The sequence below is a fragment of the Macrotis lagotis genome, chromosome 2 (genome assembly GCF_037893015.1).
Source record: "Macrotis lagotis isolate mMagLag1 chromosome 2, bilby.v1.9.chrom.fasta, whole genome shotgun sequence".
Classification (NCBI taxonomy): domain Eukaryota; kingdom Metazoa; phylum Chordata; class Mammalia; order Peramelemorphia; family Peramelidae; genus Macrotis; species Macrotis lagotis.
The window spans coordinates 318,304,679-318,323,354 of record NC_133659.1 but is presented as its reverse complement, the minus strand read 5'-3'; the positions used below and the strand labels follow the sequence as shown (position 1 = coordinate 318,323,354).

At 40.3% G+C, this 18,676-nt stretch overlaps 1 protein-coding gene across 2 annotated transcripts in view; it reads left to right on the top strand.

The window, feature by feature from the left end:
- The window catches only part of BLTP3B (bridge-like lipid transfer protein family member 3B), a 91,496-nt gene extending 74,078 nt beyond the window's left edge, over positions 1–17,418 (top strand). For both annotated transcript variants that reach the window (XM_074226656.1, XM_074226657.1), the window contains exons 20-21: positions 4,912–5,063; positions 5,236–17,418. In XM_074226656.1, the coding sequence (XP_074082757.1) occupies positions 4,912–5,063; positions 5,236–5,364 (281 nt within the window). In that variant the 3' untranslated portion in view covers positions 5,365–17,418. The remainder of the gene's footprint in view (positions 1–4,911; positions 5,064–5,235) is intronic.
- The last annotated feature ends 1,258 nt before the right edge of the window (positions 17,419–18,676 follow it).

Genomic DNA, 18,676 nt, shown 5'->3' with positions numbered 1-18,676 from the left:
CATCTTTTCCTCTGAACTTTAGTTCTAAATGTCCCTTGTGCATCACAAGTACATGTCCAAAAACAGAATTCATTATCCATCCCTCCTTCACAGTTTTCAGCTTCTTTCCAAGGGTACTGACCTTTCCGTTCTCATCAAGATTCACAACCTTGAAGTCATGTTGGACCCTTTTCTATTACATGTAGTCATATGCTCAGTCCTGTCCCTTCCCATCTGGGCCCTTCTCTCCATCAACACAGCTTCTGCCACCTTTTTTTCATGGACCATTTATCACAAGAGCCTCCAGACTCTCCTCCAACCTATCCATCCATTTACAAAGCTGCCAAATTAATTTTCCTGAAGCTTCTGTCTGACCATGTCCCTCCCCTGCTCTGTAAGCTCTGGTGGCTCCCTCTTACCCATGGGACAAAGTAGAAGCTCTTCTTGGGCACTTCAGGCTCTTCCCAGTCTGACTGCAGCCTCTATTTCCAGGCTGACTTAACATCCTACCTTTCAGCCAGACTGATCTCCTTGCATTATTTTCCTTCTCTTTCATCAATGCTTTCTCACAGGCTCTCCCTCCCCTGAGCCCAGCATGTTCTCTCATCTCTGACTGTCAGAAGGTCAGGTACATTTGGGGTAGAAAGCCATCTCCTACTGGAGGCCTGTGCTTGCCCTCTGAGCCCAAGCAGGTAGCATTCCTCCTGCCCCGAAACTACTTTGTCATTACTTCCCTGTGTGAAGACAGGCCATCATTCCTTTGGCTTCTCTGTGACTGGAACAATGTGGTACCTGGGCAGTACTGAAGTGTATTGAAGCCAGGTCCTACCTGGGCTTACTGAAGTGATTCAAGAGTGGCTACATCTGTCTTCCTATCCGATTGTCTTTCTATTCATCTAGTTCTCTGGTCTCTGTGTGTACATACAGATGTCAGTAGTTCTCTAGAGTTATCTATATGAGTTCCAGTCCAGAAGCTCTCCCCAAGGCATCTGTTATCTACAAATGTGCTCCAAAGAACCAGTGAGGGAGGCTCATTCTGTGCCTTCCCCAGATTGACTGCCCCATGATTCCCCATTGTCAGCTGCTCACTCTCTTCTCTTCCCATCCTCTTCTGTTTTTCTGTCAACATAGCCTTTGTCTTCCTAGGCCATTCTCATCCAAAGTGAGCTTTTTCTCCTCAAAACCTAAATACTGTTAATATGTTTTTGTATTGCTATTTGACGTTTTATTTGTGACTGTGTTGTCTCCTCACCTTGCTTGGCAGGGTCCTTGACTACAGGCAGGGACCCTTATGTTTCACCCCTCTGTTTATCTTGGTGACTTGCAGGAAGTAGGTGCTCAGTAGGATTGTAGGCATAAAAGAAGAACAAAATATCTCAAAAAACAAACAAACAAAACTTCACAGATCCCCAAAAGGTAGAGATGGATGACTATATATTGAGATAAGGTCGCTGGGTATGTAGAGTTGAGGATTTGAAAGTGGCCAAAGGAGATTTATTTAGAGAAGTGTAATGATGGATTTTTTTCTTCAGTAGTTTCCTCTTATTTCTCTTATCAGCATTCCACAGTGCAGTAGGTGAAAGGCTGCTTAACTAGTTGGTGAGTTCATCTGAAAGTAGCTCAAGGCAAAAATAAATCTCTTCTGCACTGTGTAGATTTGCATGAAGACCCATAGGGAATATGACATTTCCATATGGAAATACAGACTTCATTTATCTTTAATGTTGGTTGACTCTTCTTACTCTCAGCTAGATAACAACTCCACCCACTCTAAGGAAGAATGGATTCTCCATTTCTTTCTTATTGATGTCACTTTTCAGTATATTGTATGCTTCCATTGTTAAAATATTTTTTAAAGTAGAGTTGGTGTGCTGTCATTTTTCTTCAGTTGTGTCCAGCTCTTCATGACCCCATTTGAGGCTTTCTTGGCAGAGATACTGAAGTATTTTGCTGCTTCCTTATCCAATTCATTTTACAGATGAGCAAACTGGGACAAATAGGGTTAAGTGACTTTACCACATCGAATGGCTAAGAAGTGTCTGAGGCTGGATTTGAATGCAGCTCCTCCTAACTCCAGGCCTTCTACTCTATCCTCTTGGCCACTTAGATACCCTTTAAAGTGGAAGTAGTATCTTATTAAGGATTTTGTATTTAAAGGCTAAAAGTCCTCCGTTTCCACATCTTTATATGGCAAACTGATTTTAATTGTATGATTTTTTAGCCACATCATTAATAATTTTAGATCCAAAGGCAATGGAATTCTAGAGGAAAGAGCTGTGCCATCTTCTCCATAAGAAAAAGTAGGAGCCACAAGATTTGATTTTTCATTTCATCTCCTGGGTCTTGGGCAGTCTTTAATTTCTGTCTTGGTAATATGGAGATGGAACCAACCCCTGCTTCTCCCAGCTTTTCCTGGATACTGGAAGAATGAATCTGATAATAGGTGAACATACATTATGTCCTTTAGGAGAAAGATTATGTTAAAAACACATCAAACATGCATATAAATCATCGTGATGCTGAAAGATTCTTTACTGTCAGTCCTAGAAAGAGGATTATATTTAGGGTGCACACATAGAAAGATGGATGGGTTTGGTTTACATAAGCAGTCCCAGAGTTTCCCTGCCACACATTCTTGGAAATAAAGTCACTGAGTAAATGGTAGTAAAGTGACCCAGGTTTTTATATTTATAAGAACAAATTGTTTCTTGTTGGCGCCTGACTCACTGATCTATTGGTTTAAACCAGCATCTTAGTTCTTAGAAGTGATACTATGCAGCACTTATTAACAGGGCTCAAAGCATGATTATTTTCATTAGTTGCTGAGTCTTTGTTTTTTGAAATTCATTCCTAGAAACTCAGCATTGACTACAAACTTCAATAAATCAAACACAGAATAAATCCTCAGCCTTGTATATTGATGAATCTGGCAGGGTGGGAGCTCCCTCGGGGGATACAGATGAGAATCTGTCTTGGGGCCTTTTTGTCGGGGGCATCATTATGTCATTTGGGGAGGCAAGCACGGTGAGAAACATGGATTCAGCCCTTCCTTACCACGTGCCACACACTTGCTGAACACTCGCATTGCAAACACAGCTCTTTCTCAAGGAACTTCCAATTTAATGAGTGAAGACCCCCCACAAAGGGGAGTTTGAAAGTGTGTATGTGATGGGGCAATTGGTGGCCGTGGCTTTGGTGGTAGCAGTGGCAATGGTAGTGGCAGTATTGTGTTGGAGGCCTGAAGTCAGAAGCTGGTCAGGAAATGAAGGTCAGTCAGCCTGGCCTCCTCCCCATAATGAAGGTCTCAGGAGGAACTCTTCATTGAGAGGAAGGATAGTTACAGTCCATTCCAGAGGGGAAGTTTCCAGGAGCTGCATCTGAGCAGGTGGAGATGACTCGGGCTCCCAAAGGCTCTGGAAGGTTCTGCTCATCTCCAAAGGCTCGGACTTTGTGTCAGCAGATCGAGGGTCAGCATGGGCACACTTTCCTCACCACCAGTGATGGATTCTTAGGTCACAGTGGCACAAGAAACAGTGTCAAATGCAACATGACCCTAAGCCTTCTTTGCTTTCTGCAGTGATGGTGGCAGCTGATTAGCAAAGAAAAGGGATAGTGAGTGTTAAGAATCACCTAGTTTTTGAATCATTTATAAATCTTGATTTAACCCTTAGTACTTTAAAGTAAAAGTCTTGACAGGTAACCAGCAAGTGAAGATTCTCCTTGATCTTGTGTGAAGGCTTGATGGGAAGACATGGATACATGGAGGCTGCTGTGTTTTCTAGTGGATTGCCTCATCAACTCGCATTGATTGTCATCTCTATGCAGTCCTGTGCCACTGCTTGCCTCTTGTACATTTAGAACTTGATGTCTCACAGACCCCCAAATTCAATGGTTATTACCTTTCCTCCCAAACCCATCCTTCTTCTAAACTTCCTTTATTTTTCTGGTCCTTCTAATTCCCAATATTAGTGTTATCTTTCCTCCCTGTTGTTTCTGCTTATACAAAGTCTTTCATGTCTGCCCCATTTTCTCCATTTATATTGTCAACAAGCCGTTTCCACTTTTTGCTTGGACAACCAAGCTTCTGGTTGGTGTCCCTGCCTCATGTCTACCTATTCACTTCAATCCTCTACAAAGTTACCAAAATGAATTTACCAAAATATAGGTCACACCCTTGACCTCTGGCATCCTGCAGGCAATAACTCTGAGTAACCACCATTCCATCTTTGGGGTCTACTGACCTCATAGAAACCCTTGGTTTTGAAAGCTTTCCCAGCTTGGTTCTAATCTAACTTTTGAGCTTTGTTCCACAATTCCACCATTGTTGTTGTTCTAGAGAGGTCCTCCTAGAACAGTCTAGAAACTGCTCCCTGCCTCATCAGATGATGCCAAAAGTTTCCTTCTGGTCTTCCATCTGGGACCATCCTTGATCTTCCCAGCTGTGCCCATAGCCCCCTGAGTCCCCTCCTGTCCTCTCTCTGTGGCATGCAGATTGTTTCCAAGTGCCTGTCATCAAGTCAGAGACAGCTTTGTTTTTGTCTTGGTATGCCTCCTGCCCAGCTCAGTGCCTGGCATATCCTAGGTATATGATAAAAGCTTTCAGAAAGCAAACTATAAAATAGCCTTCCCTCACACACACACACACACATGCGCGCGCGCGCGCGTGCTCATGGCCTGCATTTTGTGTGTGTGTGTGTGTGTGTGTGTGTGTGTGTGTGTGTATGTGTGTTTTAAAGCACCCTATTCCTTCCTAACAAATGTGATGAAAGAAGCAATGAAATGAAGTGGTCATGTGTGAAAGGCCCTCCTATGGGCAACTTAAAATGTGCCTTTTTCATTGTGCTGCTGAGAAACAGGCTGAGTCTTGGATTTCTCCAGCAATTGGGAATTCACTCAGCTTTTACAAGATTCGTGTATTTTTTCCTTAATTAGATTCTGGAATGCTGAATGACATCAATGTGTTGAAAGACCCAGTGCCTCAAACTGCTGGAGACTATGAAGTGAGGAAACAGTTGTCTGTCTCCCAGGCGACTCAGACGTGGCCAGAAGTCCCTGCGCGAGCCCTCGACCCTAGCAGCATGAAGGTAACTCCTAAGGAAAGGGGGTTCTCTTTTAGCAAATTGTGTTCAGTAAGTCACCAGGGCCTTGGCTTTGGTGTGTTTTCTAATTGTTCAACATGTCAAAGCTTGAGAAATGCTTCTCGAAGGCTTTATGATGAGATCTGTATGCCCATATTCTCTCAATTCCTTATTTCAGCTCATGGAAGAAAACGAATGTCTCAAGCAGGAACTGGCTCAAGCGAAAATGGCACTGGCGGAAGCTCTCATGGAGAAAGATGCCCTGCTCCATCATCTCAAGAAGAAGGTCATGGAGCCCCAGGAATGAGCGAGTAGTGAGCAGGCCAGCAAGGGAGGGAGGGGGCTGATGAATGAGGGGCCAGTGAATAAGTGAAAGAGCCAGTGAGAGAGGGAGGGGGCCAGGAATGAGAGGAGTCAGTGAATGAGTGAAGGAGACAATGAGGAGCCAGTGAATGAGTGAAGGAGCCAGGGACAGAGGGAGGGGGCTGGTGAATGAATGACCAGGGAGAGGAGGGAAAGACAGGCAAGGGAACCAGTGTGACACCTGGGGAATGAAGGAGCCGGCTTTTAGTTGATCGCCCTGGGATCCGAGGTGATACAGAGGTGAGGTGGGGTTTCCTGATTTATGGAGGCCTCTGGCTTGTTCCTGAAAAGTATAGAGAGGTGTAACGGGATGATTGTATGAACATTGAAACTGTTTTCATTTTGTTTGCTGTTGCTTAACTCCCTTTTACACTGATGTGGTCAGGGAATTTAGTACATATTGTAAAATACTTGCATACTTAATGAAAAAAATCATCTCCTAGTTTTAATATGGTAGGAAATATTTTTTAAAAAGAACAACTTGAATATGTATTCTGTTAACATGGGTTGCTGAATTTATTTCCCTGTACTATTTGTTAACAGTGATGCTATTTACAAAAATTCAGATATTTTAGTGTTGATGTAAAATAAGGAGGAGCTTTCTTTTTCACTGTTCATAAAATAATGTATTTAAATCTAGAACTGGTTAATGTAAAAAAAAAGACCAATCTGATTGATACATTGTATATTATTGTTTATAAACCTCAGAAAATCATTTCTCCGGCTGACCTTGTGAAGTCACATGAAAATGTGAAGGAACCCGTTTGTGATGGGTGAGCTGTGTAACCGAATGATCACTTCCAACACAAAGGTGGTTCAAATGCATAAATAAAAAAGCACAAAGTTGTACAAACTAGTAAACTCTTAGCGGATGCTGCCAAATGATTTCACAATCAACTTGTACATTCCTATGAAACTTGATTGGTTGAAGTGAAGTGGATGTATCTTGTTAAGTTTGGCAGTCAGAGCTTGATGGGACATGTTTCCATGAATCCTCTCTATGTGCTTCTGTCCCTCCTGGACTCAAGAGTGTTGGAAGAGTTTTGTTTTCACACAAAAGATATTTTGCACAATTGTTTCTTTGATGCCCGATTAGGAGGGTGTTTACACGTTTTGAATTTATAAAGTTGATTTTGATTAAAACTTTATGTGGACTATGTCCCTTTCGCTGTGATGAGCGTATTTGGCCCAATGTTGTTTTGATTGTCCATGGGAGAGGGTCCCAGAGGCACACCTTACACCTGGGGCCACCAGAAACCATTAAAATTTGGATACATCAGAGATGGTTGGTTTTAAGTGAATGGTGGGGGGTTTGAAACTCACTTTCTGGAGAATAAAAAGTAAAAGAACACCTAGATTTTGCTAAGTAGTATATACTCATGGGCCCTAGAGCTTGGAATGGGACTCAGAGATCATCTGTATACTAATGTCCTTGTTTTATAGAGGACAAACCTCAGATTGTTGAAGTCATACAAGGTTAAATAGCTACAATGATGAATCCCAGTCCAGTATCCTTAACCCTAAGATATATTTCCTCTCTTAGATGCCAAAGGTAGAACATCAGATAGTGAGTGCATCAGCTACTGGGTGGGCACATCAGCTTTGGAATTATACAGCCACTTGACAGGCTTTGCTTTTCTGATAATCACTCTCCCACGGTTCTGGTTTATGTATACTGGAGACCCAGGACTTCCAAAGTGATGGAGACCTACTCAGAGCTCAGAACACAGCTGGCCTCTAGTGCTAGTGAATGGTGCAACCTTGAGGATCGAGCACCATTTTGCTAGACAATATGCATTCTTTCCAGATATAGCCCCATTGTCTGTCACTCTGCAGGTGCTACGACGTTTGGTCAACCATTTAACAATTCAGTCAGTACCCTGGAATCTGTGTCTCCAGCAGGACGCCTTTGAGCTACAGACCTAATCTCCACAAAAGCACAATCTCTGTTTTAAGAAAAGTTGGGTCCACCATCAGGTGGGGTCACTGCTAGAATTCAGTCATCTCCTGTAACTTTGGTTTTCATAGTTTGAAATGAATTTTAAATTCATCTGGAGTGGGACTCCAGTTTAGTGTTGCACAGACTTCATATTCCTTATATTGGCAACACATTTTCCCCCAAATCTGACCTGTATAAAATACAAGTACAACCCATAATCCACAGGATTCTTCAGGACAGCTTTGCTTATCTTTTTATTCTTGGAACAATAAGTCAGTCATAGGTGGCCCACAGGGTAGTCCTTGTTACTGGAGAAGCTAAGGTTGGTGCATCACTTGAGTTTGATGAGGGTTCAGAGCTACAATTGTCATAAAGCAAAGTCTGAACCCAGAATGGTGAGTCATGGGCGTGAAATGGGGAGAGAGAACCAGAGCCAAAGGAGAAGGGTTAAAGTGACCCAGGTCGGAAATGGAGCAGGTCAAAGATCCACCACTAGCGGCAGTGATACTTGCCTGGGAGAGGCAAGGAAATCTGATTTCAAAAAAAACCAAAAAAAAAAAAACAAAACGCCAAACAGTGATCTTTTCAGGAAGGCTTTTTGTATTTGTACCAGTGCCATACTTTTCGTGTCCACACATGAGATACCATCAGTGTAGGACCATTATTCATCCAAAACAGATGGGGAGCTATTCTGCAAATCCTAGTCTTAGAAAACTGCTTAGTGCATGAGATTAAAAGCCTTGCCCAGGATTACCATGCCAGAATGTGTCACAAGTGGGACTTGAACCCCAACTGTCCTGATGCCAAGATCAGCTCTCTATCCAGGAAGCCATGAGACCTTACTTGATTCTGCTCATTTTAGCTGACTGCCCCATTCATAACCTGTAGGGATCAGTAACCTGATGGTGTCACTGAGCCTTCCATATTTTCCATTTGACTTAGACATTGATTCTTGTAATATCCTGTTGGAAAACTAATTCAGCCTCTGTTTTTCCTCATAAAACAGTTGTGAAAGAATCATTCTAGTAATCAAGAGAATAGAATTTCTCTACTTAGAGATCTAGTGAGGAAGTTGGATTTGTGGTCCTTATGACTTGGGTACAAATGATGGTTCTGCTCATTATTACCCATGTGATCTTGGTCAATGCTACTCTGCTTCTCAAGGTCTCCTGTGAAAAGAGGCTTGTGAAGTCACTCTCAGATTGTCCATCACCTTCAGATCCTCCTTTCAAAGAGGCAGGAGCCATCTCGTCCAATCATCTCGCATACCATCCCAATAGAGAAGTCACTCAGGCTCTGCCTGAAAACTTCCAATCACATAGAACTCACTGGCAGCCCCCATGTCAGCCTCGGAAAATGATTAGTGACCTTTTGTTTTGTTTTTTTTTTCTTAAGTTGAGCTGGAATTTACCTACCTTTCTGCCACTTTTACCCACCACTCCCAGTTCTGCCTGCTAGTTTCTGCCATCTTCTGCAAGACCAACCTTCAAATATAGCTATTGTGTCACAACTAAGTCTTTTATCCAAACATCCACAGCCCATACATCTGTTCCCTGACGTGGCACATCTAAGTGGACTTCAGCTTGTTGCTGTTTTTGAGATGAAGCAACAAGAGCTCAGCAACGATATTCTGGATGTACTTTAAACTGGTGAGATACCCTGGTATTAGTACCTTCCTGCTTCTGAATGTTGTCCTTTTTATGTAGTTTAAGATTGCATTAGATTGTGCTGTAATGCTCATTCCTGTTGACTTTGCGGTCCACTCAGATTCCTGGATCATCTCAGAGAATGTTTCTACTAACCCTCCATCCAAATAATTTATTTTCTCTACTAATATGTGGAACTTGATATTTTCCTTTTTTAAGTTTTATATTATTCTATGGGACCCCATTCAAAGTCTCCCAAACTAGTGGAACCAGCCAAGTCTGAGGGCATGGCCCCCGTCCTAGAGCCTATCTCAACCCAGAGTCATTGGAGGAGGATTTCAGTACAGGATGTCTTTGTGTGCGTCCAATGTTGAAGATTTTTAGTCTAAACAAAAGACTAACAGTTGTCTGGAGATAACCAGAGATATATGAATGCATTCAAATCCCTTAAAAGATGTGGTGCAAACTCTTTGATAAAGGCAGAGTTAAGTAAAAAATGCACCAAAACTCAGACTTCTCATATACATACACACACATTTCTTTTATACACACACTTACATGTTGTGTAATATAGATATCATTTGACCCATGTATATATGTTTATATTTATACATTAGTATAAATCCATATATATCCATTTATATATGTAAATATACATGTGCATTAATTTTATTAATAAACAATTGTTTAAATAAATTAAATAAAATTAATAATTTATGTGTATAATACATACATCTATAAACACACATTGTAATATATATTATATATTATAAAAATGTATGTGTATGTATTGGTACATATGTGTGCATATATATTGGCACAAACCTAAAATATTTGATTGGTACAACATATAGCAGAATAAGTCTTTAATAAATGATCAGTTTTACCAAGGAAATTTAAAATTAAATCCAAATGTCTTTTTTTTTTAATTGAATTGTCTTCATTTGAAACCCTTAGGTAATTGGAAAGATCTGATAATCAATTTGAGTTTTAACTCATCTGTCTTCTAAAATGTTCTTTGGAATCTTTTTTTCTTGCTTGCTTTCATCTTTCTAAAAGGGTTTCAAAGGATCACTGAGTTTGGGGGATTGAAGTAAAACATAATTTTACTCTGAGCATGTATTTAGATGATGAGCCAAAGTTCAGGCAGGGGATAGGCCAGTGTATACATACATAAGACAAAATTGTCATTCTACATTAAAGAAAGAAAAACGCACCTTTCTAGTTTCAAAAATATTTCAATTCCTTTATTTTGAGAGCAATATTCCAGAAGAAAATCCCAGTCCATCTGTACTTATTGATGTCTTTGTTTTTTTATGCGATGGAGGCTTTCAGGTAGCATCTTTCTGTCCCCATTATCACCCTCCCTTGTCATAGACAATAGTCAAGCATAACTTGGTCACAAGGATCTTTTACTTGCTTCTGCAACATGCGGTGTCCACAGTCCTTCACCTCTTTACTAATGGAAGGGAAGTGTGTTTCGTTATCTGTACTCAGGAACAGAATTTGTCATGGCAATTTAGTCTGAATTCAGCTGCCTTTTAACATTTTCATTTGTATCACTGTTGTTATGTAAATTGTTTTTCCAGGTTCTTCTTTCTTCTCTTTGTATCAGTTCATAGGTCTTTTTTTAGGTTTTTCAGAATTAGTCCTTTTTGTTGTTTCTTATGAGGGCAATTATATTCTCTTCCATCCGCAAACTACAATTTCTTTAAATTTTGCCATTTGATCTATATGCACTTTGTTTCCGAGTTTGACTGGTCATGAATATTTTTCAATGTTTATGTTTGCTTTTATGTGTGTATTTTGTATGTATGTATGTTTATATGTGCATGTGGAATCTTTCTCTGAGTTCCCTGGGATAATATGTGCCAAAAGATCATAAACGTTCGCTAATTTTCTAACAAGATTTCAAATTGTTTTCCAGAATTGGTGGTCCAAGTCACAGCCCCACCAACAGGGCATCGATGGGCTTATCATCCCACAGCCCCTACCTATTTTCTGTTTGTTAGGGTTTTCAAAATGATGTTTTCCATTAGTGATGAAACCTCAGAGTTGTTTTTGCCTCTTTCATTCATTAAAAATCCAGAATATTTCTCCCTGGTTGTTGACAGTTGGAGATTTCTTTTAGAGAACTGTTCCTAACTTTCATGCCCTTTCTTCTGCCAAATCAGCTTCCTATTCTTCCCTGCTTTCTATCATCTGAATAATGTCACATGGAAGGATGGTAGATTTTCCCAGTCTTTGTTAGGCGAAGATATAAAATGAAATATAAATATAAGTAAATATAAAATATAAAAATACAAAATATTTTTCACATAAAATGTGAAAGAAATGTGAAAGTTAAAAGTGCTCTAAACCCACATGAGAAGATATGAATCACTTGCCTACATATCAGTTTATGTGTACATATGTGCTTGAACATGTATCTGCAGTCCTTTTAAATAAGTATGTATATGAGTATACATGTCCTCATTTGCATCAGTTAATGTTCATGTAGGTACCTATTTTAATGTATATCTGTACAAGATGCATTTATATTATGTTCCAGCTTTTATATAGACATATCACATACGTCTAAAGTTTGTCCTTTATTTTTGAAGACTGTCAGAACATCAGGGAGGAGATGTCGTCATGCATGTGAATTGAATATGAGTGAGGGGGCTGGGCTAAGTCCCCAGCGTTACTTTCTCCTCCAGAGCCATCTGGGTCCAGTGGCCAGATATGAGTTGGGACACCTGGAGATGACTCTGGGTGGGAGGCAGCTAGTACGAGTCAAGTGTCTGAGGCTGGATTCGATCTCCCATCCTCTTGTTTCCAAGAGCAGTGCTCTATCTACTGCGCCACTTAGCTGCCCATATACATTCATGTATCCATTTATAAATGAATTTATATGTATCTTTGCATATGTTTTCATTAATGGGCATTCACATATATGTGCACATACTTGCATGCACACATGTATTGGCAATATATATTATATATGTATATATGTGTGTATATATATATATATCACAATATATAATTCCCTGTGTTGTTGTTCAGTCATTTTAGTCATTCATTTCCCTCACTCATATGTGTGTATATCAATTTTAATATGAGCATATATATATATAATATGCATATGTATTAGTATAGACACATGCACTTATCCCCAGTGGTATATCACTATATATTTATATAGCCATGTATGTACAATACACAATATTAATATATAAAAATGGATATATCTACCGATCTTTGTATACACACATATATTCATATGTTATATCAGTATCTATTGGTATGTGCATTAATCAGTATACACACACACACACACACACAGGATCTATCGATATCAATATCTAGATATCCATGAATATCAGAGAGATATATAGGTAACTGTATACTTTCTGTGTGTGTGTATAGACTAAGTATGCATCTAGTCATGCAGAATTCATATAAGCAATACATGTTAATTGCATTTGCTAGTTACTGTGCTAGGTACTGGGGGGATTGAAATGGTCTCTCCTATGATAAGGATGCTCAATACTTTACACATACCTCATTTTATTCTTACAACAGCTCTTGGAGATAGGTGCTATTCTTTCCATTTTACAAAGAAAACTGAGACAAATGAAGACTCGGTCATATTTGAACTCAGGACTTCTTGACTCCAAGCGTGGTGCTATATCCACTACCCCCCCCCCCCCAGCTACCTTGGTGTTTATGAATTTGCCAACTCTTTTTGCAGTGCTTTCTAAAAACTGGGTCTGGCAGAGATAGATATAGTTACCTATGGAAAGATGTGATTAGACAATGAAAATCCCATCATTGATCCGGAGGCTGTTTGATAAGCTGAGTGTTCCCTCTCTAGACTGAGCAGAAGGATGTTCTAGGCTAGCAGTTCTCAGTGGTTGAGGAACCACTGAGGATTTACTGCAATAGTCCAAGCCAGAATATCATGAGTATTAAATTATTCTAGAGGCTCACGACATGTTTTGTTACTGTTTGAAAGGGGTTCTGAAAGGGGAACCTTGTTCTAGGTGAAAGCATCACATTCTCCTTTTGGGTCCATTGGAAAGAAAGAGACTGGCACTGAAGAGAGAGAGAGAATCATGCTGGGCAAATGGGGCCCCTGAAGGAAACATTAATTAGTCCTCTAGGAAACTTGTAACCATCTACCATATAGTGGTTAGAAATCAAGATTCCATTAATCAGTTGAAACTCATTATTACCATTTTGTGACCCTTTTAAAAAGATTTTATTTATTTTGAGTTTTACAGTTTTTCTCCCAATCTTCCTCCTCCCCCCCCAAGGCCATCTGTTAGTCTTTACAATGTTTCCATGGTATACATTGATCTAGGGACAGCTGGGTGGCACAGTGGATAGAGCACTGGCCCTGCAGTCAGGAGTCCCAGAGTCCATCCTGAGACAAAATGACCTAGCTGTTTGGCCTTGGCAAGCCACTTAACCCCATTGTCTTGCAAAAACCTACAAAACAAACGAACAAACATTGATCTAAGTTGAATGTAATGAGAGAGAAATCATATCCTTAAGGAAGAAAAATTAAGCACACGACATAGCACAATTACATAATAAGATAATGGAATTTTTTTCTAAATTAAAAATAATAGTTTTTGGTCTGTGACCCTTTTTTACCTCTAATAAATGTCAAACAAAAAGCACACTTGAAAAGCTTTTCAAATCCTACTTAGGATCATGGGCATCTCTGATCCAATTTCTTCATCTGTAAAATTAGGGTTATAGCCTTGGACCAAAGGCTTTGCTCATCCTGTCAAGAACTCATGATACCACACCTGCCCTTTGCACTGAGACTTTTTCCGTCACTGGTTTCTAAACTCTTTGAGCTCTGCTCCCTGGCTGGAAGCGCTGAGATCTTCTTGTCCCTGAGTTTCCTTCTCTCCTTGGGTTGTGGATGAGCAGTTTTTGTTGCCACCTTTCTTCTTCTTCCTCTTGTGATACCTTGAGGGTAGTGTTTCTAGGATCAGGGCATGCCAAAGTCCCCCTTCACTGCCACCTCCAGTGTACTGGGTGGTGTATTGGGGCCAGAGAACAAAGTTAGCAACTACTCTAGAGAAGCGTGACTATAGTATGTTCCACTGGTAAACAATGGCTGGTAAAATAGATGAGCAAGTCTTCTCATTGTGCTGCTACCATGCCAGAGAGTCATCTGGCATTGGGAGTAACATATTGTGTTGTGGCTGTCACGATCTGCTCATTGTATTGGCTAAACAGAAGAGAAAAGAGTCCTGACAATAGTCACCGATTTCCTATTTGGAAAATTGACTCTCCAGATATTTTCCCCCTTTGGTTATGGATGGCATCTTGAAATGTAAGCTAATCTCCTTTTAGTCAGTTCCCTGAGAAAAAAGTAGACTTTGTAGAGACTTCATACTTCTTTTAACATTTTTTTTATAGCAAATTACTAACTAAAATTCTATTTCTTGTGCCCACACCTTTGCAGCAGCTGGATCCATTCCTGGATCGTGTTCCTTTCCCACTATCTCTCAGTATCTCTAGTTTCTTCAAAATTTACAACAATCCAGGGCGGCTAGGTGGTGCAGTGGACAGAGCACCGGCCTTGGAGTCAGGAGTACCCAAGTTCAAATCCGGCCTCAGATACTTAATAATTACCTAGCCGTGTCGCCTTGGACAAGCCACTTAACCCCATTGCCTTGAAAAATCTAAAAATCAAACAAACAAAAAACTTACATCAATCCTTTCCTGATTCCCCTTCCCCAAATGCTTGTGCCATCCCTGCATCAACAAAGTTGTGACTTGCTGATCATGGTCAAGCAGCTAGTAAGTATTAGAGGTGAGATTCGAATCCAGGTCTTCCTCTCAGCTCAACTCTTGAATCCTCTATAATTTTCAAAATTTACATTTGTTATTTGATTGTTAATTGTGTTGTTTCATTTGCATCTGACTCTTCATGAGCTCATTCAAGTTTCCTTGGCAAAGTTGCCGGAGTGCTCTGTCATTTACTTTTTCAGTTCAGTTTTTTGGCTGCCCTGAGGCAAGGGCAGCTAGGTGGCACAGTGGATAGAGTGCCAGCCCTGGAGTCAGGAGGACCTGAGTTTTCAATCTGACCTCAAGACACTTAATTGCCTAGCAGTGTGACCTTGGGCAAGTCACTTCCCCATTGCTTTAAATTTAAAAATAACTGAAACTGAGGCAAGCTGAGTTAAGTGACTTGCCCAGTCCACATAGCTAGTCAGTGTCTGAGGCTGGATTTGAACTCATGAAGATGAATCTTCCTGATGCTAAACCTAGTGTTGTATGTCCATGGTAGCCCCTTGCTCTCCTATTGTTTGTATCCTCACAATCACCCTGCTCGATAATTATAATAGCTAACACTTCACTATAAAGCTCACTTTACTTATATTATCTCATTTCATCCTTACAATAAGTCCCATTATCTTCATTATAGAGATGAGAAAATAGACTGAAAGAGGTTAAAAGCCTTTCTTGCTCATTCCGTACTTGGATCTGTCCAGTCCCAAGTTCCCAACCTTCTCCTCTACTGGGGAAATGTTACCTCCATTTTTTCAGGGAAGGTGGGGATAAAGTGATTTGCCCAAGGCCATACAACTGATTAGTCAGAATCCGGTTTGGGACCTAATTTTTTTTTTTTTTTTGAATTCTAGGTTGGTGCTCTTTTACATTTTTTTTTTCAAAATTTCCTTTATTTTTTGTGTTGGCAAGCATTTGTTTTCTCAGATACTTTTTCTATCATATAGTTTGAAGAACAGCAAATGAAAGAAGAACAAGGAAAAGATATTTTGAAAAAACTGTAAACCTGAAAAGACAAAAGATCAGGATCACTCTTATGGATAATTCCTATTCAATTGAGTTACCATAAGAGAGTGAGCAAATCATTCAATTACATCAATAGGCTTTTACCATTTATTTCTAAGAAAAAAATGAAAATAACAGACAATGATTATTACAGCCATAACTAGTATGGAGTAACCAGAGCTTCGTCTCAGGGCTCTGAAATTTAGAGGGAATGAATAGCATTCCCAGTCTTTTGGCGATATAGAAGCAGCTGAGTTCAGCCTTTAATTGGTGAGAACCAGGTGATGCGGTTCTTCCCGCTAGCAGCTGTATCCCAAGTGAGCTGCTTACCATTTGCTTTGCTCTTTGTCCTTCCCCTTTCATGGCACACCTAGCAACCAGAAGTGTCCTGGTTTCTCTCTGTACCCACCTTAGGGCAATCACCATTGGGTCCCCCTTTTACTCTCTCAACTAAATTTGTCTTAAAAGGTCTATCTAGGTCTTGAAACTTTATTATTGCCTTTATAGCTCATTTTGTGCTGTTTTCTCCAGAGGCAAATCTTTCTAATTATGGCTCTGCTACCTACTCCCCACATGAAGAGAACACTTTTTAGATGTTGACTAGGGATCCACTACAGCTCTGGCACAAGCAGAATAGTTTCTAGGAAGCTTCCAATGTAAGAATTATGTGATTTCATCAATCAATAAACATTTTATTAATTACTTCCTGGGTGACCCTGTTCAAGTGCTGGGGATATAAATACATAACACAAGCAGTAAACACATGGCATAAATCAGCTGGTGGTATGTATAGATTGTGGAAATTTAATAAATTTTTCTCAGTAACTTGACATAAATGAATTGTTGACACTTATGAAGTCCTATTCTGCATCAGATGTCATCGTTCTACCACTTTTGCATACGGCCTGACCCATAGAGGGCTTTATGGCTGACTGATATACGTGGTGTCAGGAAGATCTGGGTTCAGCACCTACCAGCTGTGTGACAGTCTTGGACCTGGAAGACGATAAGTCTTCATAAGACAAGGAGCCTTCCTTTATAGAGGGTGCCCCACTCAGAGACTTCTCATATTGATGAAATAACGGGTCCTTGATTCACACTAACAATTCACTCTAACTAGTATTGGCATTTCCAGAATAATGGTGTCATTACAAATTGGAGAATTTTCAACCTTTTTTTTAAGAGCAAGAATTTAACGGTGATGAAAAGAGCATTTCATTTCCATTTAAATTTCCTGTAAAATATGAGCAAGAGTTTCCTTGGCCTCAGGTGAAAAGCATGTATATTTTGAGTCATCAGGGATAGTAATTCTGATTTTTTTCTTTGTAAGGGGGAAGAGACCACTTAGACAAAATGTCAAGGTACTTATTTTTGAATTAGTTTGTATTTTCAGTGTGTTCACTGCCATCTAGAAATGCAGAATGCAGGGGCGGCTAGGTAGCACAGTGGATAGAGCACCGGCCCTGGAGTTAGGAGTACCTGACCACCTAGCTATGTGACCTTGGACAAACAACTTAACCCTATTTGCCTTGCAAAAACCTAAAGAGAGAGAGAGAGAGAGAGAGAGAGAGAGAGAGAGAGAGAGAGAGAGAGAGAGAGAGAGAGAGAGAAATGCAGGATGCTACTTATTAACCCTCTATATGCCATGCTGTCCTCTATGGGTCTCATTTACTTGACTTACATTTATGAAAAGAAATATTTGAGAATAATGATGACTGGGAGAGAAGAAGGAGGCAATTAACCTTTCTCTTGTAATCCCTCCACAGAGGAATTTGACAGAAAAGGGCTCCATATATAGAGTTTTTGTTTTTGATGAGGAGTTAGCAAGGTGGGAAATGTCCAAATAAAACTTTCTATAGGCTTGTCCAAGATTACATAGCTAGAATGTGTCCGAAACAGGACTCGTACTCAGACCCTCTGGCTTTCTATTCATTTTTTTTAGGTTTTTGCAAGGCAATGGGGTTAAGCGACTTGCCCAAGGTCACACAGCTAGGTAATTATCAAATGTCTGTGGCTGGATTTGAACTCAGGGCCAGTGCTCTATCCACTGCACCACCTAGCTGCCCTCTTTCTATTCACTGTGCAGTCTTTCCTTTCCTCAGGTACTAGGGGCTGGGACTACCAATATAAAGACTGAACCAATCCTTAATGTGAAATCATCTTACAACATGTAATATAGAATCTGCCAATCACCCCATCGGATAGATATTGCAAAAATTTCATCTCCATTTATATTATTATATGCTGAGGGAAATGGTACAACTCATGTCATGAGCTAGGGCATGACTGACGTGGCATTGGAAACGTGTCTCCTCATTTCAGATGCAAGGCTCCAGGATCCAATAATTGGAATAATCAGAAGCACTGATCAAACCCTCTTCTAAGCAGTCCCAGAAGTCTGCTAGAGCAGGGTGGCTTGGGTCTGTCTGGGTTCCATTTTTGTTGGGGGAGCAATGTAGGATACTCTCGAACAGTGTCTTACAAGAGGTTGCCACTGTTTCTGTTGTCAGTCTCTGGTTTGTACCCAGAGATTTGATCTTGGTTTGGGTTCAAGGCTCAAGTCAGCCCTACCACAGTGGATGTAACTTTTCACTGTAACAGTGATTGGTTCATCACCCCCAACCCTGGATACCCCTGGAAAAATTGCTAATTTGGGCCCTGATGGAGGATTTCCCCTAAAGTGAAGAAAGTGAGAGTTACACAAATGAAGGGGGTATAGGACATCTGCTTTTATGCCATACAGAAAGTAACAAATTACACAAGAGAGTCCCAGCCTGCATGCACAGAATGATTTAAACAGAATAAAGTATTTTACCTTATTGCTATATTATAATCTGTTCAGAGGCCAATATCTTAAGCCTTACCAGAAT